At 39.8% G+C, this 25273-nt stretch overlaps 1 protein-coding gene across 1 annotated transcript in view; it reads left to right on the forward strand.

The window, feature by feature from the left end:
- Positions 1 to 25273, forward strand: part of SEPTIN10 (septin 10) — a 104216-nt gene that overhangs the window by 68630 nt on the left and 10313 nt on the right. Inside the window, exons 6-8 of the mRNA XM_055140046.1 lie at positions 2556 to 2717; positions 3733 to 3829; positions 6191 to 6356. Of these exons, the coding sequence (XP_054996021.1) occupies positions 2556 to 2717; positions 3733 to 3829; positions 6191 to 6356 (425 nt within the window). The remainder of the gene's footprint in view (positions 1 to 2555; positions 2718 to 3732; positions 3830 to 6190; positions 6357 to 25273) is intronic.

Consider the following 25273-nt stretch of genomic DNA (forward strand, 5'->3'; position numbering starts at 1 on the left):
CTAGGTTTTTCATTTTGGTTTTATTTTTGGGGGGTCACACCTGGGGATGCACAGGGGTTACTCCTGGCTGTGCACTCAGGAATCACCCCTGGTGGTGTCAGGGGACCATATGAGATGCTGGTAATTGAACACAGGTCAGCCTCATTCAAGCCCTACCCGCTGTGCTATCCCTCCAGCCCCAACCCTTTTAATTTTAACTGAGAGTGTGAATGTACTTCAGCAGGAGGCTGGGGAAAGCAGTATATATGGCATTCAGTACTCCCTGTGCTTTCCACCCTGGGGACTGGAACATGTCTTGGAATGTATTTCTTGAAGATAAGCAGGGAATGCTATGATTAGAAAAGTCTTCACATTCTTTGGACTATATGTAAGATGTGTACATCTAAATATATACAATAAACCAGTATGAAATTGGAGAAATAAATTTTAGACTAGAATAGGCTTTTACTTTTCACTTTAATTCTGAAAATTATATGGGACCCTGAACTAATATGACTTGTTAGCCTCAAGTTTTTCACTAATGTGGCTACATCAGTCTTTTATTAGGTCACCAATATTTCTTTTTTCTAAGTTTCTATTGGAAATGAACTATTCTCTTTTTATTTTATTTTATTTATTTTTAAATTTTTTTTTATTGAATCACTGTGAAAAACGTTACAAAACTTTCAGGTTCAGGTCTCAGTCACTCAATGATCAGATCCCCATCCCTTCACCAGTGCACATGTTCCACCACCAAGAACCCTGGTATACCCCCCTTCCCATCCCCCCACCTCTGTGGCTAATGATCTTCACTTTATTCTCTCTATACTTTGAATACATTCAATATTTCAACATAATACTATTATTATTTAGAATTATCCCCCAACAGTCAAACCTGCTGAAAAGGTATCATTTGATAATTTGTTTTCCATTGCTGAGGATGAGTATATGAGCTATTGCGGCTGAGCGGTTTTGGATTTCTGATATTTTAGTTCAGTTCAGTTTCCTGTGCGGCTGCTCCGAATCTCATTTGGTTGAGAGCGTGAACTATTCTCTTTTTAATTCCCATGATTTGCATATGTTTCTGCCTCTGCTTCATCTTACCAGGGACACTATTTGGAGGGAGATACTTCAGTATGGTTCTATAACCTGTAGGTTTCAGGTATATAACTTATACATCATTATAAATAAGCATCTGAGTATATTAAATTATGTTTAATATATGACTTAAACAACATTGTAAGTATCTGAATATATTAAATTCTGTTGATACTATAGTGTTTGACTTTCACCAAATAGTTGACTCCTTTTATCCAGTTTGCCTAATCCTTTACATTAATCTTAAAGAACTAATTTTATAAGAGAGACTGTCTTCATGACCTTGAAAAGTTTCCTTTTTAAAGTGGTAAAGCTTTATATAATACAAAGAAAGTTATTTCTTTGAGTCATGAAAACTTTAACTGTTTGAAAACTTTTGTCTCTTTTACGTCTTGGTAGAGTTTCTGATAGGGTGTGCAAATTGATTCAGTGAGGTAAGAAATGAAGGTAAGGCAGACGGAAAAGAAAAACTTCACTTTTTAAATAGTTTTTTATAAGGAATCAATCATTCTAGTTATTTAGTACTTAGCTTATTAGGAAATTAAGCATTCTAAGAGAATTAACCTGGTAATTTAGATTTGCCTCTTTAATTTTCTTTTGTGTAATGATAGAATTCTAGGAGACATTGAGAGAATAAAATGAAATTCTTGATCTTAATTAAAATGAAAGATGAGTAATATAGGAACTCTGCTTTTAAACAGCTGTTATTGAAAGACCAGTACCTGTCAGAATGATTGTATAGGGTGGTGGTCTATGGTAAGAATGAAGATGATTCATCAGGTTGTGATTAATCGGGTTGTGCACTTTATGTAAAAGAGGTCAGGTAGTAAAGCTTCAGGTTGTGTGGTCCCTTATAGAAATACTTACATTTGCTATTGCAGCATAAAAGTATTTATAAATAGCATAAAAATGTATGGGTTTATCTGTGTTCTAAGTACATCTTTAGTTGAATAGACAGCTATATAATGCATTGCATATCTCCTGATTTATTTAAAGAAATTTGTCAGAGGCTGAGTCATTTTGAGTATAGAAGTCCCAGGATTAAAAAAAAAAAACAGTGAATCTGTAACTGTACCCTCACTGTGACTTGCTAAATAAAAAATAAATAAATAAATAAATAAATAAATATAAAAATTGCTAGCAGAAAAAAAAGTATTTTTCTTGCAATTAATCCTATCTGATAAAAGCATTTTAAAATGCTTTTAAATGATTGTTTTCATATATACCAATAAATCTATAATGATACCCATTTATGTAACTTTTAAAGCATAGTTTTAATTTATATATTTAACAATTTGTGTCTATTTGGCTATTATATGTAGCATTTTTTACATAGTCTTACAGTTTTTTTCTATGTTCCATCAGAATATATACATTGTATTTTGTACAATGCTTAAAATAATTACCCTATATATTAAAAAAAAACAAACACACAATTCAAACAATCATGACTATTTGTTTTTCTTTATTCTGAATAGGTGAACATTATACCAGTAATTGCCAAAGCAGATGCAATTTCTAAAACTGAGTTACAGAAGTTTAAGATCAAGCTCATGAGTGAATTGGTCAGCAATGGTGTTCAGATATACCAGTTCCCAACAGATGATGAAACTATTGCTAAAATCAATGCTTCAATGAATGTAAGCTTCCAGAAAAATATTATTTTACACATTAAACAAATAACTGATAAGTATAATGCTGTTAATATATTTCCACTGTCTCTTATGACACTTGTTACAAGGTGAGTTTTAAGAAGTCAGACATAGAAAGATGTTTGAATTTTTCATTTCATGTCTACATATTATACACAGATATATCAGCATGCTATTCATAACTGCCAATGGATAAAACAAGCTATAGTGAAAAAAAACCTTTAAAAATCCATATTTTACATGGTTCCCTTTAAATGACATGATCCGAATAGGGAAAGCTGTAGATCAGTCGTAGGTTAATGAGTAGATTAATAACTGATTATATGTATGTGGGGGTGTGGAATCAGAGTATACAGCTTCACACTACAGATGCAGAATTTGTTTTTCTGGGTTGGAGCCACACCTGGGCACACTTGGGCTAACCCTGGCGCTGGGAGTCCAACTCCTATGTATGCAAGGCAAGAGTCCTACCTGCTGCCCCACGACTCTGGCTCTTGAAAGGGATTTTTCTTTATTTACTTGAGGCAACATTGTTTTACAATGGTTGTGTTTTAGTAGGACAGATATTCTTCTCAAATGTATGTTACCACACTATGCCCGCCACCAAAATGCTAGCAGTCATCCACTATTACCTCCTTTGCCACCCCATTCTCTGCTGATAACTTAGTTCCACTGTCAGGATGTAAAGGTTTGTTTCTATATTGTCAGTTTGCTCAACTTGTCTCATTATAGTCTACATATCAGTAAATTTCTTTCTCTATACTTTACCTCGTATTACTAAAGCATAGTATCTCACATATGAGAGATGCTCAAATAATTTTTGACATAGGGCCTGTAAATGACTTGTTTAACAGTACATATTCACTTCAGATTTAAAACCTGGGACATGGAAAATAATTTGATTTTAATAAATTTATTTGATAAGTTCTCTTATATTTGTAAAACTGTTTTAGCCATTATTATTACAGTGGTGTGAAATGTGGTTGATGGGGGTCTTTTGCAGGGGCATCTACCATTTGCTGTTATAGGAAGTATGGATGAAGTACAAATTGGAAATAAGATGGTCAAAGCTCGCCAGTACCCTTGGGGTGTTGTTCAAGGTAAATGAAATAAACGAAGGTTTGAAATAGAATGTTGCCTAGTAATTTTGGAAATTTCCAAAATTTCCATATTTAATATATTCTTTAAGGTTATGCTTATTTTGGATTATGATTGGTTGCTAGATGTTCTATTTTAGCCCAATCCATAAAGTCTGTTAAAATCTCTCCATTTTCTACATTATACCTTAGCTCATTGCTTATACATTACATTACTTGCATGGATGTACAAAATACTCAGAAGGTGGGAAGTACTGTTTGAGTACTTAGAACAAAAGTTGAGAATGAGTAGTCGTGTCTAAATGTGATTTTAAACCAGTTACTGGGTAATTTTAGGGCCCTTTAAATCATCACATAAATTGTATATTTTTATTCATCAAAATATTGTCAATTATTTCTAAAACAAACCAGTCAGAAAAATGAGAGATTTCAGTAGCTTTTATCTAGATTTATATTTTTTAAGCTGGATTTTTAATTTTTTTATATTTTTTTAATTTTTATTTTTTATTGAATCACCATGAAAAAAGTTACAAAACTTTCAGGTTTAAGTCTCAGTCATATAATGATCAAACCCTTATCCCTTCACCAGTGCACATGTTCCACCACCAAGAATCCCAGTATACCCCCCTCCCACCCACCCCGACCTGAGTGGCTAATGATCTTCACTTGATTCTCTCTATACTTTGAATACATTCAATATTTCAACAGAAAAATCACAATTATTGTTTGAAATGCCCCCCCCATCAATCAAACCTGCTGAAAGGCATCATTTGATAATTTGTTTTCCATTGCTGAGAATGAGGAATATATGAGCTTTGGATTTCTGATATTTTAGTAATTAAGTCCAGAGAGATTTCTGCCAGAAGTTGCCAAAAGAAAAGACTGAGAGAGACATATCTTTCCCCTCCCAGGGCGGCATGGGGTTGTAACTCAGTTCACAGTCTAGATGCATTTCTGTTACAAGCCGCTGGGTGCCAAAAGTGGTTAGTAGCCCTCCAGGATCATGGTCTTTTAGAAGAGGAGGAGCCGTTTCATGTGCAGCTGCTCCGGATCTCATCTGGGCAGAGGGCGCGCCGGTAACACCCCCTTTCCCAAGATCTCCTGCACGCCACACGTTACTGCAAGTTTGTACCTCTGGGTAGTGGGCTCTAGAAGATGGTGGTCGCCAGGTGGGTGCCTCTGCCGCCGCCACCGCCCCTGCAGAAAGATAAAGGCGAGAGAGACAGACCTTTCCCCTCCTGGGCGGCATGGGGTTGTAGCTCAGTTCACAGTCTATATGCATTTCTGTAAGAAGCCGCTCGCTGCCAAAAGTGGTAGTAGACCTCCAGGATTATAGTCTTTAAGGCACAGAGGAGCCGTTTCGTGTGCAGCCACTCCCAGTCTGTTCTGGGCTACCTAGCTTTATAGTGAAACACAGCCAGCCTGGGTGTTCATGGTCCTGCCTCTGCAGATTTAGCCCATCTGAAGATCTAGACTGCGAAGTTGGTTTCCCATGGCTGCATCTGTACTGAACACTCATTTCTGCTAGACATAGTGATTGAATATGTTTGTAAACTGTTACAACCATATGTGTGGCATTTGCATTGTATTTTATAATTAAAATTATAGATTATATTAAGACAGGAAAATATAGGAAGATAATTTTGGTGTCGTGGGAGTGCAGGAACCAATCATGAAAGGTATTAGCAAACAACTGGTTCAGTTGTCTGCTAATGTTAATTAATTTGAAATAAATTTACTCCTGCTATCACTTTTCTCTAAATAGTAATTTTACAAGTTGTTAGATTTTATAGTTAATGACACATGATCAAAAACAGATGTGTAACTTTACTTATAAGTTACTAAATTGGGGAGGTGTCTACACAGGATCATAAATGTGGCATTGTTATTTATATAACAAAAAATAGTTATTTATAGTAAGTACAGATGGTATTTCTTGGGTGTGTAGAATTTGTTACTTTGAAGTTTTACTGAAATGATGTTACCTCCTCTAAGCACTTGAGTGAGTGGAAAATGTTTGGGGGATAAGCTGGTAAGAAAAGATTAGTGAAATAACTTCATTCTGTCATTATATAAAATAATGCATTTCCTCCCGTTTTCTTTTTTGTCTTTGAGCACTAAATTGAAAGCAGCCATCCCGGTTAGCTCATTAACATTGTCTCCAGCTCAGTGTTTGGTTTATTTTGTTGAAACATCCTTGTCACTGGCGTGCATCAGACATGCAACTGTATATCCAACGCCGTTTTGCTGTTTGATTGTCTTAAATATGTTCTAACTTAGTCGTTCCGCAGACCTGCCAGTGGCCGGTGGGTCTGTGGGCGGTGGTCTGAATGTGGCCTCGCCACCCCCTTGCTCTCCCGGCAGTGGAGAATGAGAACCACTGCGACTTCGTCAAGCTGCGGGAGATGCTCATCTGCACGAACATGGAGGACCTGCGCGAGCAGACACACGCGCGCCACTATGAGCGCTACCGGCGCTGCCGGCTGGAGCAGATGGGGTTCCCGGACGCCCCCGAGAGCCCACCGGCCAGGTAGGGGGCGGGGTGGGGGGCTTCCTGGACACTCCGACAGCCCGCTGGCCAGGTACGGGAGGCGGCCCGCAGGGACCACACAAACAGGAACTAGGACTCTTCTGTTATGTTGATTTATTATTTTTGTTATTGAGCTTCTTTAATATCTTGACACTTCCTTGCTTTTGAAGGATTTCTAAATCAGACTCTGATTCAAGGAGTTAACTAGAATCTGACCGTAGGCAAAGCCATTTCCATGCTGAAATGGAAACACTGTCTGTAGCCTGTCCTCCCATTGTTCATTGATTTGTTCCAGTGGGCACCAGTAACGTCTCCATTGTGAGACTTGTTCCTGTTTTTGGCATATAGAATATGCCACAGGTGCGGAGTGGAATACCCTCAGTAGCTTGCCGGGCTCTCCAAGAGGGATGGAGGCATCGAACCCTGGTGGGCGGTGTGCAAGGCAAATGCCCTGCCCGCTGTGCTATCGCTCCAGTTATTCACATATTAGTTTTATTATTGAATTTATGAAAAGATGAAAGCATATTTATTATAAAAGGAAACTGGGTGTGAATCATACTAAACAGAAAAACATAATTTCATTTCGATAAAAAGTTTGAAATGATTTAAATCTAGGGGGGCTATCTTATAGAGGAAGTATAAAAGGAGTAAGGAGATAATACTGTTACTTACAAGAAGAAAGAGATTAGACCAATTCTTATCATATTACAGTGCAGTTTATAACAGCTTTTGAATCTGTTAATCTTATTGCTGAGTATTAACATATGTGTTTATTAACATATGTGTTATTATAAACCTTCCTTTTTAAAATTAATACATGTAGATATGAGATTTGACTCTTTAATGTACTAAAGCAAGTTTATTTTGATGTGACCATCCAGAGAACTTTTTCTATGGGGGAAAAGCATAAGATCACTAAGACAAAAATTATTTTATTTTTTATTGAATCACTGTTAGATACACAGATACACAGTTTGGTTGGGTTTCAGTCTTATAATGTTCCAACACCCATTCCTTTACCAGTGCACATTTCCCAGCACCAGTGACCAGTGTCCTCAGTCCCCCCACCCAGCCCCAGTCTGCCGAGTCTGCCTCTATGGCAGGCACTTTTCTTCTCTCTTTCTCTCTTATCTCCCTCTTCTCTCTCTTTCCCTCTCTCTCTCTCCTCTGCATTATGGTTCGTAGTATAGGTTCTAAAAGTTTCAGTACCCAGTTCTTGTCCAGAGTTATCATTGCCAACTATCATTGTTATAATGGTCCTTCTCTGTCCTAACTGCCCTCACCCTCCAACTTGTGGCAAACGTCTAACATTGCGCCATCTCTAGTAGAGATGGCATCTGTATTTCTATGTTTATTGCAGCACTGTTTACAGTAGCCAGAATCTGGAAAAAAACAGAGTGCCCCAAAACAGATGACTGATTAAAGAAACTCTGGTACATCTACACAATGGAATACAATGTAGCTGTCAGAAAACATGAAGTCATGAAATTTGCATATAAATGGATAAACATGGAAAGTATCATGTTGAGTGAAATGAGTCAGAAAGAAAGAGACAGACATAGAAAGATTGCACTCATATGTGGAATATAATGTTACTGAGAAGTACAAGTTGGCAATGATGCAACTTCTGGCAGATATCTCTCTGGACTTAGTTACTAAAATACTAAAATACAGAAACCCAAAACCGTGAGGCTGCTAAGTGTGGTCACTTGACCTCATACCTCTTCATTCTCAGCAATGGAAAACAAATTATCTAATGCTTCCTTTTCAGTAGGTCCGACTTTAGGGGAGAGACTCTCCAAACAATAATAGTGAGTTTTGTTGAAATATTGAATGCAATCAAAGTGAAAGTAAAGTGAAATTTATTAGTTACACAGGTGCAGGGGGGGGCTAAGGGTGGGGGGCTAGGGGCGTGGGGGGGCTAGAGGTGTGGGGGTGCAGGGTGGAGCTATACTGTGATTCTTGGTGGTGGAATATGTGCACTGGTGAAGGGATGGGTGTTCGAGAATTGTATAACTGAGACTTAAACCTGAAAACTTTGTAACTTTCCACACAGTGACTCAATAAAAAAAATTAAAAAAAAAAAGGAAAAAAAAATCCTGTTCAGTCATTTCAACAGATACTTGTCTGTCTGCCATCTTCCAACACAGTGCTGGCTGGGGCGTTCATGTACTGTGGAACTGTGAAGACCTTGCTTGCCTTTGTGGAACTTATAGAGTGAGAATGAAAGGGAGATGTGTGCTGTGCATGGACATGCACATGCTATGCTGTGCATGCTATGCACATGGAGATGGTGGGAGGTCGAAAGTGAGAGTGCAGCCTCAGAGGTGGAGGGAAGGCCTGGCAGTGGTAGAGGTGACAGAAGGCTGTTTAGGCTGTCTTGCGGATAAAGTTGTTTGAAGTCATCGATGGTTTGAATATGGGATATAAAGGAAAAAGGAAACGAAGATGACTAGACTCACCCACCATTTCACTTGGGACTTAAGTGAAAAGTGGTGATATTTCCTTTGTGGACAGATTGGGGAGTAAGAGTTGTTTAAGGTTTCTGGTTGATAATTGAGATATTTTAGATGTGTTAAATTCAGATTACCTAAGTTTTCAGGTTCATATGTAAACTAACCTGAAGTGTACAAGTTAAAGCTGAAATTGGGAGTCAGCAGTGTCTAATACTGTACCTAATTCCAAGCATTTTTTAAAAATGCAAATCTTGTTTAGAACTGTAGATTTGTTTTATTCATATTGTTTTGTGGAGGTTGTGGGGCCAACCTGACGGTGCTGAGGGCTGACTCCTGGCTCTGCACTCAGGGATCTCTCTCTCCTGGTGGTGCTTGGGGGACCATGTGGTGTGTTTGGTGTTTGGTGAGGTCAGGGAAGGGGCAAACCAGGTCTCGTTGGATGCAAGGCAAGTTCTCTACCCAGTGTACTATCACTGCAGCCCCTTGTGAAATATTTTAAATATAAATATTTTGAGCAAACTTTTTATTATTTTTTAAAAAACAAAAATTTAAAATGATTTTTTAGATTCTTGTTAGGTAGAAAACATACCCAGGATATGTGAAGCCTTGAGCTTGACCCATGGCACTGAGTGGGAACCCCTCTACCTCCCACTGCTTTGCAGAACTGGGCTTTCGGGCATGAACCACTGGGCCAAGCATCACTGTTGAGCACTGCAATCCCTAGTTAGAAAATAAAAATATTTTGATTAAAATGGGTAATCATGTAAGGGAAGAGTTATATTAGACATATTATGCTGTTAAAGCAGAAAATATCCTAAGGAAGAGCTAATTTGGAATGCTTATGAAATGTCAGTGTGGTTGATAAATTATGAGCAAATGGGAGAATGAAACAAGTTTGATTACGGGAGGGAATAAGGAGTCAGACTTAGATAGTGGTTTTATTTTGAGGGATATTAATTGAGAGTGCCAACCCTGCGGTGAAATAAGTTCTTACTTCATTAGGACTCTTCTAGGTAACAGCTGTTACCTGTTTATACATAATATAAGCACAAAACAAAAACTACAACTATCTAAAGGTATTTATCATATACAGAAATGCAACCAGATTTTAGAAGTGAAGACAGAGAAGAAAGCTTTTTATTTTACAGTTATAGACCTATGTTCAGCATCTAGAGTGGTTAAACCTGTTGAAAAGTTGAAATCATCACCTTTGAAAGAAAAAAGATAGTTTGGGAGACATAGAGCAACTGAAAATTTAAGGTAATGCTTTAGCATCTAGAGAGCTATAGTAGCAGGGTAGTGAAAAGACTATAAAATTCTCATATAAACTTTGCCTAAATAACCATATTTAACATTAAATTACACACACACACACACACACCAGTCAGAGTAAAGCATCCCAAAGTATAAAAGAATTGAGCAGAAATGTGAGTTGTTATGCAGGAGACAGATTTTGCAACTGTTTGTCCAAAGAGTTCAAAAAGAAAATTCATGTAAACTGACACTAATCTGAGCCAAATGTTCAATTAATGTAAAAAATTACTAAGCATTCCATATACTATGTTTAACAATATGATAAGTATGATAGTAATAAATAAAAAATAAATTCTGAACTTTGAAACTGAAAAAATACAATGATTTAATATTCCCTAAGCTTAATAGAATACAAATGAATGAAGGAAATTAGTAAACTTGAAAATAAATATTTCCCGTTATTATTTTTATTTTCTCCCACCTTTTATATTTTTCAGTATCTTAATAACTTCAGGTTGGAATTTCTTTTCCTTTTATGGAAGTCTCTGAAGAATTTTTTTTTTAAGATTGGCCCATTGGGGGACTGGAGCGATAGCACAGCGGGTAGGGCGTTTGCCTTGCACGTGGCCGACCCAGGTTCGAATCCCAGCATCCCATATGGTCCCCTGAGCACCACCAGTAGTAATTCCTGGGTGAAGAGCCAGGAGTAACCCTTGTGCATCGCCAAGTATGACCCAAAAAGAAAAGAAAAAAGATTGGCCCATTGGTGAACTTAAGTACTATTTGTCTCCCCAGTGCATCTGGTGCTTCATGAAACTCAGGGATCAGGCTGTTGAAACCTGTGTTTAAGTGGATCTAGGCAGCAGCCAAGAGTTTAATATAATATAGCAAGTGTTGTGGTATTTGTATCTCAAGCCCAAGGCGTCTAGGTGATAGCTGTGACCCAGAGTTGCCCTCAGGCTAACTCTGTACTTGGGTCTGCTGCAGGGCAGGTGCAGCCTTGCTCCTTAGCAGCCATGTGGATACTGAGGACTTGGGCGCGTTTATCTTAGACTCCTGGAAAGTGTGGATAGTTCCTCTTTCAGCCCTCCAGTCGCTGGTCTGTTTGCTGGGGTGGTTGGCACTTTCCTTCGGGCTTTGTCCTCTGGGGAGTGAGATCCAAGGACATCCATACTGTGGAGAGTGAGATTCAGTTGCAGACTAGCACCACTGTAGCAAGATCAAGCAGGTTTTTAAGAAATTCCAGGATGGCACCTGCTGGCAGCTCCAATCTTATTCATGCCCTGTAGATTCTTGCCTCTCCTTTTAGTATTATATGATAAGATTGGAACACTGTGTATTTGGCACATATAGTACATATACCCCATATACTACAGGAATAAGATTTGCACACTTGAATTTTTCCCAATTATGACTTGTTGCTCTATACAACAGTGCTTTGCAATTTAAATATTTGAACTTTGTAAGTTGTGTAAGGAAGTTATAGCTGAGTAGGACTGGCTGTGTAGAGATTGCTTGCAGTGGATGAGCAGGAGATGGGGACCTGGATGTCAGAGCGAGCAACTTTGTCGGCCTGCCAGGCACTCTCCAGTCTTCCCCAGACATGCTGTCCAGAGGGGAGAAGACATTTTGTCTACTGGCTTTTATGGATCAGCACATTTGTATTCTTGTTTTGTTTTGTTTTTGCTTTCGAGTCACACCTGGTGGTGCTCAAGGGTTTCTAACCTGGATATGCACAGAAAATACTCATGGTGGTTCTCCAGGGAGCAAACCCAGGTCGGCCACGTGCAAGACAAACACTCCACCCACTGTGCTGTCTCTCTGGCCCCAGCCCCTTGTATTCTTTCTGTGTTTTCTTATTTGTGAATAAATTATATGACAAAGCTTCTAAATTTCATCATATTTTGATGTCCCAGAGTTTAGAGTTTGAAGAAATTATGTTCTATTTTCTGGGTAATCATTATATTTTATTTCTGGTATATGAAACAAGTATTATTTAGTTGGACTTAAAAATCTGTTACACTTTCAACACTCACTTCTTATCCAGCATGATCATTCCCAGTTATTATTGTCATCTGGTCCCTTCTCTATCTCACCTACCCTCTACCCCATACATACTTGTGGTTAGTTCTAACCATTGACAAGTCCTCCTAGATCCTGTTTTCCCTGGCCATAAATATGTCTTCTACAATATATGTGTATATGTTTTTGTGTATATATTGGGTGATAGGGGTGCAGATGTGAGTTTCTACTCTGGGCTCCTAGTGTATATTCCCAGAAGTGGTATTTCTGGGTCAAATGGGAGCTCAATTTCTAACTTTTTGAGGAGTGTCCATATTGTTTTCTAGAAAGGCTGGATCAGTTGGCATTCCCACCAAAAATGAAGGAAAGTCCTTTTCTCCCCACATCTGCACCAGCACTGGTTGCTTTTATTCTTTTGGATGCATGCCAGTCTCTATGGTGTAAGATGATATAACCATAGTGAAAGAGGGGGCGGGAGGGGGGGTTGGAGGGAGGGAGGGAGGGAGGGAGGGAGGGAGAAGGTAAAAGTGGGGGTGGGGAGGCGATGGGAGGAAACCTGAGGAAACTGGTGCTGGGAAATGTATACCGCTGGTGGATGGATGGCTGTTGGACCTCTGTATGACTGAAATCAAATTATGAACAGCCTTGTAAAGATTTCACAGTGATTCAATAATAAAATCTTTTAAAAAATAAAATAATATCTGTTCCTTGGACCTAAGCAGATAGGGCATTTGTTTTGCATGTGGCTGATTGGTTTTCGTCCCAGCATCCCTTATGGTCCTCTGAGTTCTGTCAGGAGTATTCCTGAGTGTTGAGCCAGGAATAAGCCCTGAGCACCTTCAGGTGTGCCACCAAAAAACCAATAAAGTCTGTTCCTCAATGATGCATCTTTAATGTTATTGTTATTTGGGGGTTTGGGCCACACTTTAAGTGAGCTGTTCCTCCTTGTTGATACTCCCAACTCTGCACTTAGCAATCACTCTTGGTGGGGCCCATGGAACCACAAATGGGACCGGAGATCAAACCCAGGTCAGCTTCGTGCAAAGCGCACGCCCCTACCCACTGTCCTGTCACCCCAGCCCCTCAGTCATGTATCTGTCCATAAGAAAAGGTACAGGCACCTGTTAGTATGACATTCATTTCTCTTTACTATCAAGCCTTCTTCTCCACTTTGAGCCTGGTTTTACTTTTTCTATAGTTCTACTGAGTGTCTGCATCTACAAAACACTGATCGGAGACTTGTCCTGCTGTCCAAGTGAATGGCATTTCACTCTTAGGGTTTTAACAAACTGACCTTTAGCCATTTAAGCTATATAGAACATGAGATTTCGATCAGGCTTGAAATCTGGGCCTTGAAGTCTGTACTAGATATCCAGAGACTATAAAACCAAGCTCCCGAAAGAGAGCAATGCAGAGTCTCTTGACCCCATGCCTGACTGTCTTCACTTGGGCCCCTCGGAGGGGTGGGTTGAGTCTCCCTCCCCGCCCCAAGCAGAGCCTGGGAGCCGAAGATCTCCAGAACCCAGCCACAGCCATGTTCAAGGCCACTCTCCACATGCTTGGACAAGCGTCATACATGAAGGAACCGGCCAAGGAAGCCAGATGTGTGGGACCCGGGGCTGAGATCTCCAGGCCTACTCAGCTTGGGACTGGGCCTCTTCCACTCAGATCCCCCATTTTCCAGTAGCTAGATCCCCCATTTTCCAGTCACACCCACAAATTGCTCCCGGCGCTGTGTAATCGGAAGATAGTTCTCCCTCTCAGAGAACCTGGCAAGCTACCAAAAGCTTCCTGCCCACACGGGAGAGCCTGGCAAGCTCCACATGGTGTACTCATATGCCAAATACAGTAACAATGATGGGTCTCATCCTCCTGACCCTGAAAGAGCCTTTAATGCAGCACCATTGAGAAGGACGAATAAAGAGAGGCTGCTAAAATCTCAGGGCTAGGACGAAATGGAGACATTACTGGGCCTGCTCGAGCAAATCGATGATCAACAGGATGATAGTGATAGTGATAGAACATGATATCATAAATCACCCTTGCACTATTTTGCATTAATGTAATGATTATGTTTTATTCCCTAAGTCAATTAGAGTCCCTGGCATGGAAGTATTATGTGATTTGTAGTGTTTAGTGGAATACCATATACTATGTTTTTTTTAGTTAGTATGTATGTTTTTACCGTATACTATTTTAGAAGTGTTTACATAATGCATGCATATTAACAAATGCAATTTTTAATCATAAAATTAAATAACCATTTGTATTTAATCTACTTTAGACTGGAGCTATAGCACATTGGGTTGGGGATTTGCCTTGCATCCAACCAACCCGGGTTTGATTCCCCCATTCTTCTCATAGAGCCCAGCAAGCTACCAAGAGTATCCCATCTGCACGGCAGAGCCTGGAAAGCTAACTGTGATATATTTGATATGCCAAAAACTGTAACAACAAGTCTCACAATGGAGGCGTTACTGGTGCTTGCTTGAGCAAATCGATGAACAATGTGACAACAATGCTACTGTGCTAGAAAATTTTAAGACATTTTAACAGATATTTTACATGAAACAGAGATCCTGAGTGAATAAAATAGCATAGTGCTTTTTCTTGATAAAAATCGACATCTAAAATGATTATTTCTTCCTCTCTGGTTTCAACTTCTCTTTAAATTAATTGTATTTATAAATATAATATGCTGTATTAAATATTCATGACAACAAACTGCTTTCTTTTTTAAAAGAATCTACTTTCATACTAAAAAAGGGAGCAGGTAGACACCAAGATTTTTTTTAATTTAATGAACTCATAATTGTAAACATTTTTGTTAAATCATTGTATTTTTTTTCATGCACTGGTTCCAGTGGTTTTAATTGCACAAGTAGTTAGCATTTTATTAGACGGGTAACATTAGGTATTCTTATTTTAATATAAGGAGAATGAGGCAACCTCTATCTTTGGATTCAATCTGCATCAGAAAAGAGCAAACATTGTCCATAAAGCAAAACAGTAAATATAGTTAGCATTGAGCTTCTCTGACCTCTGTCCCATTATTCAACAAAAGCCAGTATGTAGGCTTGCTCTCCAAGCCTGTGTTCTTCCTTGAAGACATATCTCTCTTTTTTGTCTCTATATCTCTTTACATTTCACACTCTGGTGAAGACTGTTTTGTCCCCTGAACATGTATTTCTCTCTTTATCTCCCTTAATATCTTCCTAAGGAAATTTCACTCAATAAAAATCATCTTGCTTCACCAAAATAGGCAATATGTAAATGAATCACAGTGGTCACTTTCTAATAAAAATATTTCTTTGCCAATTGGATAAATGAAGCCTTCAGGTAAGAATTGACTTAGGGATTATTTTTTGTGAAACTCTGAACTAAATTTCTGGGGCCACAATAGAACTTGGTGAGATATGTAATACAACACAAGAAACAATACTTTGTAGATAAAGGAATTTTTAATTATATATTCAAAATTTTGATCCTATGGTTTAGCATCACCAAGGTAGTCTTTATTAGGTGTGAGATGTGTTCAAGGAACATAACTGCACTTTATAAGAGATTATGATGCTGCCTCCCAAAAGAAACTTTAAAAGGGCCTTCCAAACATAACTTTCTTATTTGTATGAAAGAGTGCAGGACCGGAATCTTTTTTTTTTAATGCTTTATCTTTATTTTTTTTATTTTTTAATTCTTTAATTAGTGAGTCACCATGAGGGTACAGATACAGATTTACACATTTTCGAGCTTGTATTTCCCTCATACAATGTTCGCAAACCCATCACTCCACCAGTGCCCATTCTCCACCACCAATAAACCCAGTATCCCTCCCACCTCCCAATCCCATCTCCCCCCACCCCACCCTGCCTCTGTGGCAGGGTATTCCCTTTTGATCTCTCTCTCCAATTGGGTGTTGTGGTTTGCAATAGGGGTATTGAGTGGCCATTGTGTTCAGATTCTAGTCTATTTTCAGCACGCATCTCCCTTCCCGCATGGTATCTCCAACCACATTTTACTTGGTGTTCCCTTCTCTATCTGAGCTGCCTTTTTCCCCAGCATGTGGGACCAGCTTCCAAGCCATGGAGCCAACCTCCTGGTACTTATTTCTACTCTTCTTAGATATTAGTCTCCTACTCTTATTTTATATTCCACAGATGAGAGCAATCTTTCTGTCTGTCTCTTTCGGACTCATTTCACTTAGCATGATACTTTCCATGCTTATCCACTTATATGCAAAGTTCATGACTTCATCTTTTCTAACAGCTTTATAGTATTCCATTGTATAGATATACTAGAGTTTCTTTAACCAATCATCTGTTCTCGGGCACTTGGGTTTTTTCCAGATTCTGGCTATTGTAAACAGTGCTGCGATGAACATATAAGTGCAGATGTCATTTCGACTCTGCTTTTTTTGCTTCTCTGGGGTATATTCCCAGAAGTGGTATTGCTGGATCAAATGGAAGCTCAATTTCTAATTTTTTGAGAAGCGTCTATATTGTTTTCCGAAAGGGCTGAACAAGTCGGCATTCCCACCAGCAGTGTAGGAGGGTCCCTTTCTCCCCACATCCTCTCCAACAACAGTTGCTTTTGTTCTTCTGGATGTGTGCCAGTCTCTGATGTGAGGTGGTATCTCATGGTTGTTTTGATCTTCATCTCCCTGATGATTAGTGATGTAGAGCACTTTTTCATGTGCCTGTTGGCCATTCATATCTCTTCCTTGGGAAAGTTTCTGTTCATTTCTTCACCCCATTTTCTGATGGGGTTGGATGTTTTCTTCTTGTAGAGTTCAACCAGTGCCTTGTATACCCTTGATATCAACCCGTTATCTAATGGGTATTGAATGAATATCCCTTCCCATTCTGTAGATTGTCTTTGTATTCTGGTCACTGTATCTTTTGCGGTGCAGAAGCTTTTTAGTTTAATGTAGTCCCATTTATTGATCTCTGTTTCTACTAGATTGCTTAGTTCCGTGTCATCTTGAAGATTCTTTTATCTTCGATATCGTGGAGGGTTTTGCCAACCTTGTCTTCAATGTACCTTATGGATTGTGGTCTGATGTTGAGGTCTTTAATCCATTTTGATCTGACTTTTGTGCATAGTGTCAGGTCGAGGTCTAAGCCCATTCTTTTGCATGTGGTTGTCCAGTTGTGCCAGCACCATTTGTTAAAGAGGCTTTCCTTGCTCCACTTAACATATCTTGCTCCCTTTTCAAAGATTAGATGATCATACATTTGGGGTTGTGTGTAGGGATATTCCACCCTGTTCCATTGGTCTGCGGCTCTGCCTTTGTTCCAGTACCATGCTGCTTTAATTGTTACCACTTTGTAGTAAATTTTAAGGTTGGGAAGGGTGATGCCTCCCATCGTCTTTTGCCCAAGAATTGTTTTAGCGATCCATGTGCGTTTGTTGTTCCATATAAATTTCAGGATTTTTTGATCCATTTCTTTGAAGAATGTCATGGGTATCCTTATAGGGATCATGTTGAATCTGTATAATGCTTTGGCGAGTATTGCCATTTTGACAATGTTGATTCTCCCTAACCATGAGCAGGGCATATGTTTCCATTTCCTCATGTCCTCTGTATTTGATTTTTACACTAACTACATAAGCATTTTGTTTTTAAATTTTCAAAGATTCTTTTATAGCCTTCTTAAAGATAGTGTAGATTTTCCTTTCTTCCTTCCTTCCTTCCTTCCTTCCTTCCTTCCTTCCTTCCTTCCTTCCTTCCTTCCTTCCTTCCTTCCTTCCTTCCTTCCTTCCTTCCTTCTTTCCTTCCTTTCTCAGTTTCTTTCTTTCTTTCTAGGTTTTGGACCTTAGAACTTGGCAGTGCTAAGGGTTTAGTCTTTGTCTCTGAGTTTGAGGATCACTCCTGGTGGGGCTTGGGGTATCATATATGGAGCTGAAAATGGAGCCTAGGTCGACTTTATGCACAAAAAGTATCCTCCTTCTGCAGTGTCTCTCCCATTTATTTCTTTTTAAAATTTTAGAAACCATGTTTTTCGGTATTGTTAGTCGTATGGTTTCATGCATACAATGTTTCAACACCATAACCTTACTTGGTATCTGCTTCCCTCCACAATTGTTCCAATATAATCCCTCATCCAATCTTCTCCAAACCCTCTGTGGTAAGCTTCCTTCTATAGACCAGTTTTCAGATTATGTTGCTTTTCAGTATTTATTTCCTTACTATATTTCTTTATATGCCACATATGAGACATCATTCATCATCTCTTCCTCTCCTAACTTCACTCAGTGGTACTGTCCTGGTCCATTCAAATAGCAATAAATTGCATGATTTCATCTTTTCTTAGTACTAAAAAGAAGTCTATTTATATACATATATACATATATACACACATATATGTGTATATAATTTATGTGTATAGATATATAGTATCTATATTATATTAATATATAATAATATATTATATCTATATCATATAATAATTATATACTAATATATAATATAGGTATATAGATGTGTATATGTTTTATATATATTACATCTGGGTCATATGGAATCTCAGTTCTTGTTTTTTTGAGAAGTGTCTATATTTTTTTGAGTTCATTTAATATCGTCAGCATTTCATCTCTGAATTCTTTATCAGAGAGATTATATTTGTGGGTAACCCCTGTTGAAGCTTTTGGACTTTTTTCTTCATCCTCTCCTCATGGTGGGGATTTGCGCTGTTTCTTCATGTTGTTGTGGTAGTATGGATGTGGGATCCTCCAGTTCACTATCAGTATTCCCCTCTCACTGTGAGAAAGGATTCTGGATGAGCTCGGTCGATGGTGGTCACCTTTTCCCCTTCCAGAATGCCACCTTCTTCTCAGGTGCTTCTCTCTGACTTATGTGAGGCCTCTAGAGAAGCTTCAGTGGCTGTGTTCTTTTATATTGGGCTTGTACAGTTTCTTGTGTTCAATGGTATTTTGGTGAAATTGAAATAGGCTAGTGGACTATTGGCCTGTTGTGTCTGAGATAGCCAGGATGTTCTCCATAGAATTAGGTAATGGAGACTGAGATGTGAGTCCAGAATGCTGGGAGAGGGGAAATTAACTGTGGCTGTGTTAGTGGCCGCTGCCCCGGAGGTCACAGCCCCTACCATGGAGACCAGGCCCTTGCCACACTGTAGATCCTGAGGGATGCTGGGAGAGATCTGTCAGGGTGGCGGGCTGGGGTGTAGGCACCGGCCTGGGGTCACACACCTGGAAGAGAGAGCAGGCCAGCTGCGGCACTGGCAGCACCGGGGAGCCTATGTGTTTTTCAGAAACTTTGAAATAGTTGTTATTCCCACCAGAAGTAAATGAAGGTTCCTTTCTTTGTCCCCAGTCCTTGCCAACACTAATTGTTTGTGTGCCAGTCTCACAGGTTTGTGGTGATATCTTATTATTTTTATTTGCACTTCTCTGATGACCAGTGAAGTCAATTTTTTTTTTTTAGTTATATATACCTGTTGGTCACCTGTCATCTCTTTTGAGGAAATTCTTGTGTTCACTTCTCTCCATTGTTGATGGGGTTGAGTTTCTTTTTTACTTAGTTTTACTTGTGCTTTATATATCTTAAATATCCTTTTTAAGATGAGAAGTGTGCAGGTATTTTTTTCCCCAGTCTGTGGGGTATTTTTATTCTGATGATCATTCCTTTGCAGCACAAAAGCTTCAGGAACTCATTAATTAGGTTGTCTTATTTATCTTCATTTTTGTTTCCATGGCCAGTAGCACTGAATCATTTAAAGCACCTTTAGATTCAATGTCAGAATGGTTCTGACTGTGTTTTTCTTAATGTTTTTCTTAATTTATGGATTCAGGTATGGTATTAAGGTCTTTAATTCATATTGAAATTTTTTGTGAATGGTATGGAAAAGATTCTGAGCTTTGTTTTTGCCTGTCCAGATTTCCTGACAGATTTCTGGAGTAGGCTTTCCTTGTTCCACTTCATACTCCTTGCTCCTTTGCTTTCCATATATCTAGGATCTTTCTTTGAGCGCTCCATTAATTGTATTTAATTGTCCTGAGTCTTTTTTTTATTCTGCTACCACACTATCTTGATGAATGTGGCTTTATCATGGAATTTTAAGTGGGGGAAAGAGAAGAATCCCATCTTCTCCTTTCTTAGAATTGCTTTGGCAATTCTTGGAGAATTACTACATATAAAATTCAACTATATTTGATCTGTATTCATGAATGTGTGTTCACAAAAGCATATGGCACTCAACATATGCATTCGGGGGCCATGAGCTGCCTCCCCACCCTGACTGGCCGCCACTGCCAATGGACTCATGAAGGAGGGAACAGGGCTGCCAAGGTGGCTGGTGATCAGTCACCATTTATTCCATTCTCCCCGTGCACTTGTCTCCCTGCACCCAATCTCACAGTCTTAGTTAAGAGTCCAACCTCCAAGGTTGGGGGTAGCAGCTACACATAGGTCAGATAGCACAATCCACATATGTAAAATGCTTTCAGGGAAGCTTCTTCTAAGACAAAGATCTCATCCTGCTAGGAGATCTACTCATGGGTGGAATTTCATCTGGGGGCTTATTTCTCCTTTCCTTAGTTCATAACCATTTAAATGGTCATCTAAAATTTACTTCTTAGTAGTCTTTCTGGACTGAATCTATAGCACAGCAGGTAGGACATTTGCCTTGCATGCGGCTGACCCGGGTTCGATTACTCCATCCCTCTCGGAGAGCCCGGCAAGCTATTGAGAGTATCTCGCCCGCACAGCAGAGCCTGGCAAGCTACCCATGGCGTATTCGATATGCGAAAAACAGTAACAAGTCTCACAATGGAGACGTTACGGGTGCCTGCTCGAGCAAATCAATGAACAATGGGAGGACAGTGCTACAGTAGTTTTTCTAATCATTTGTATGGGCACAGTAGGAGATATTTTAAGCTTATAGGGTGGCTCTCCTGAGAACATCTCGCTATAGATCCCAGACTACAGTCCTCGGGCCAGATTAGTCCTTCCTAACCCTAGCAGGGTCTTGTCCAGTCACTTCTTTTTTGGGTCATGACAGAATTTGTTCATGACTCTCTCTTAACTTGTTATAAGTTTCATGACTCTTGGCCTGTCCCGTTTCGATGCCAGGGTAGCTTGTAGCTTGCCCTGGGTCCATCCAAGTCCCTTCATCGGACCCTCCTGTTGGTGTGCTAGGAACTAAGGGCAACTGTGGCTTTAGTCAAGTAAATATGACAGATGCCCAGGAGTAAATATTATTCAAAGTCAATTAACTCTCAAGTTATACTAAAAGGGCATTGCTGTAAAGTATACTGTGCAAAGGACATAAGGGAAAGAGAAAACCATATTTAATATTTCACTTGTAAACACAAAATCCAGAGTCCTTAGAAGAATCTGACCTTACAAGTCACAGGGTCTGATTTGGGGATATTAGTGATTAACAGGGGAAGCAGATCTCAGAGAAGTTAATGGGAGTGCTTTTGGATGGGTGTAACCCAATAAACCTAAGCTCCCTGCGGCAAGGGAGAAAGGACAGAGGAGGAAGGATGAACCAATGCTATCCTACAGTGAAAATGTTCCTGTGATTTCCACTGTGACTGAATTGAATTTGTGTTGTGTTTTAGGTAGGATTGTCATTTTGATAATGCTTCCAATCCATGAATAGGAGATTAGTCTTCATTTCCTTGTGTACTTTATTTCTTTCACTTGTGATTTCTTTTTATAAGTCTTGTACCCCTGCTGTTAAGCCAATTCTAAGATCCTTGGTTTCTTGAGTCACAATTGTTAATGAAGTTGTTTTTTAAAATTTCTTTTCAATTTCATTATATATAGAAATAGCATAGATTTTTCCATATTGATTTTACAGCCTGCAACTTTGCTATCACTTGGATTACTTTTCATCCCGTAGTCCATCGATTTGCTCAAGAAGGTGCCAGTAACGTCTCCATTCATCCTGTCACATACTAGTGTAGCCCAATGGCGTCGGCTTACCCCAGGAACACGAAGAGCCTCAAACTGTTAGTTCAGGGTCTCGACAAAGAAGTCTGACCATCCCATAGGTGGGCGGCCAAGTATTCTTTTGACATCCTGTGGAATCCAGTTGGTAACTGCTCTAGTGCAGTGGTTGTCTCCAAATCTCATTACATATTTAGCCCATCTAATTTTAGACACCTTGGCAAATGAGACAGTGTCCCAGATTCTTGATCTGGAGGTCGGTACTCTGGATTCATTCTCTCACTGGAGTGAAACGTGATATTCCAAGCATAGCTCTTTTGATTCCTCTTTGGGATACCTGAATAGCATTCTCATCCTGTTTTTTGTATGGCCCAGGTCTCTGAGGCATATATTAATGCAGGAAGAGTGGTGGAGTCGAAAAGATGTGCCTGGAGCCGGAGGTTTGTCCTTTTAACAACTTCTTTGATGCTCTTGAAGGCATTTCACGCATCTCTCTTCCTCTTGTGCAGGTCAGATGCCAGGTTGTTCGTCATGTTGAGTTCGAGACCTAGGTACACATAACTGCTGCATTTGGAGATATTCATTTCGTTGAGAGAAAGTGGAATGTCAGGAATTAGTCCATGTCTCATGAACATTGTCTTCATGAGATTCAGCTGCAGTCCAACCGTTCCACACTCATGATTGAATTTGGCCAGCATCTGTGCCGCTTGGCCAGTATTTGGTGTTTTTAGAACAATATTATTAGCGAAGCAAAGGTGGTATAGTTGCCAACCATCTTTCTTCACTCCCATTCCTTCCCATTTTAGTTGTCTGATGATGTTCTCGAGGGTGGCACTGAAGAGTTTTGGTGATATGCCAAACCCCTGCCAAACCCCTCTCTTTACGTCGATGATCACTTCCTTGTAGAATGGTGAGATCCTGGTGGTGAATCCATAATACAGCTCATGGAGGATCCTGATGTACTGAGTTTGAATGCCCTGTTTGGCTAGGGCTTCAATGACCACCTCAGTCTCAACAGAATCAAAGGCCTTCTTTAAATCAATGAACATTAGACAGCAGCACTTTGAACTCTCACAAAACCTCAATGAGCTTGGTCACCATGTGGATATGGTCGATCGTGCTGAATCCTTTTTGGAACCTGGATTGCTCGCATGGTTGGTCTTCATTGAGTGTTCTGCCAGTCCTATTCAGGTTGATGCGAGTGAACAATTTGTAGACAATGGACTACAGGCAGATTGGGCAATAATTGCTGATGTCATGGATGTCTCCCTTCTTGTACAACAGGACAGTCCTGCTGGTTTTCCATTGGTACAGAACCTTGCACTCAGGTAAATTGTGTGTGAAGAGCAGAGCCAGTGTATTGACAGGTACTGGCAGCAGATTCTTCAGGTGTTCGGGTCTGAACTTTTCTGGACTGGGTGCTGTACACTTCTTTACCAACAAAATGGCGTGTCTGATTTCAGAAGGGAGAACGTTGGGAACAACATATCCATCCTGTGGAATTTGGTATGTGGGCAGGTGGCTATCGAAGAGATCCGAGTAGAAGTTGTGGATAACCTTCACCATTGCCCTTCTGGAAGATGTCATAAGATCCATCAGGACATCAGAGGGCAGTCATCTTGGTCTTATACTTGGTGAAGAATAGGTGGGCATTGCGAATACTTGTCCCACTTCTACCACATCAGCCAACACTGCTGCTCTTCTCTCTGTGAGGTCTTCCTTGATCACTTCTTTGCACAACTTTGTAAGCTCAGACGTTAGCTTGTGATTGCCTGAGGCTTGCTCCTAACCATGTTGGCAAATGAGCTCAAGAATTTCCGAAGACAGGAGTCTTTTTTGTGGCTTTCAGTCTCTCTCAGCATTCCTTGCACAATCATGGAGATGCTGAACCAGTCAATCATATTCCTCATGGATGTTGGTAATGATGGCATCTTCTCATATTGCCGCAATAGTGCCAAAGAGCTCCCAGTTGGTGGTCGTTCTGCGAGTTCTCTTCTTAAACTTTGCTGCCCTTTCTCCCCGCTCCATGAAGTAGAATTTCGCACAAAGGTGGTCTGATCCTGTTTGTAATTTTGTGACAACAGAGACATTGGTCAGGCAAAGCCATTGATTGAATAAGATGTGATCAATTTTGTTGTGGAACTGTCTACCTGACGACTCCCATGTCCTACGTTTAGATTCAGCCTTCTGGAACTGCGAGTTACCATGGATGGTCTTGGTCGACATGACGGACTCAGACAGTCTCTCACCCTGTTCGTTCCATTCTAGGCCACCGATCCCAATGTGGAGTTCTTCAGGCAACCTTCTTGGTCCTATCTTGGCATTAAAATACGACATTGACTTTGTAGAAGGTGTGATCTTCTTTATACAACTTCTCCAGCTCCATATAGAACTTCTCAATTTATTCTTCATCGTAGTTGGATGTTGGTGTGTAGATGACAAAGGTAGAAACTGCCAGCAATGAGCTACATCTATTCGAACATGAGCTTCCAATTCAGGTTGTTAGGCATTCAAATGAATCAATGTTCATGGCCAACTTTGTGTTGACAAGGACACTGACACCACTGACACCTCTACTGTTGCATGTTCCGAGAAACAGTTCTTCTCCAGTGTCGAAAACAGCGTGATGTGTTTGTTGCCTTCTCGTCAATCTAATGACAGTGATCTGCACTTGCACCATCAGGTCCTGGTGGATGCTTCTGATGTCAGCGTGCAAACAGTCTTTTTAGTCCTTCTTCATTTTGGCAGCCTAGTTCAGCCTCTCTTTGCTCGTCCTTCTCAATGCTCCCATACTAGGGGCTCTTCCAGGATCAGGGGAATGACGCCCATTTTTGTTAATGATTTTGGCATATCTAATGTGCCATGGGTAGCATGTCAGGCTTGCCGTGCAGGTGGCATGCAGTGAGGTGGCCCCTTCCTACTCCTCACTTATCTACAATAGTTGGCCTCCTCCCTACTCCTCACTTATCGTCTATCTGCTTATCTGCTTATTAGCTACTTTGCTATACAAGTTTATAATTTCTGTGAAGGTTTTTATAGTCTTGGGAGTTTTTTAAGTATTATATGTCATTTCTTCTAAAAATAGTGATATTTTGACTTCTTTTCCTCCCTGTGGATGTCCTTAATATCTTTTCTGAAAGACATAAAATACACAAGGAAATGAAAACACATCTCCTATTCATGGGGGTAGATACTTAATAGAATTTCTCGATCATATGATATTTTCACTTTAAAATTTCCAGTAACCTCCACACTGTTTTCCATAGAGT

This window comes from Sorex araneus, chromosome 1 (genome assembly GCF_027595985.1).
Source record: "Sorex araneus isolate mSorAra2 chromosome 1, mSorAra2.pri, whole genome shotgun sequence".
NCBI classification, from domain to species: Eukaryota; Metazoa; Chordata; class Mammalia; order Eulipotyphla; family Soricidae; genus Sorex; species Sorex araneus.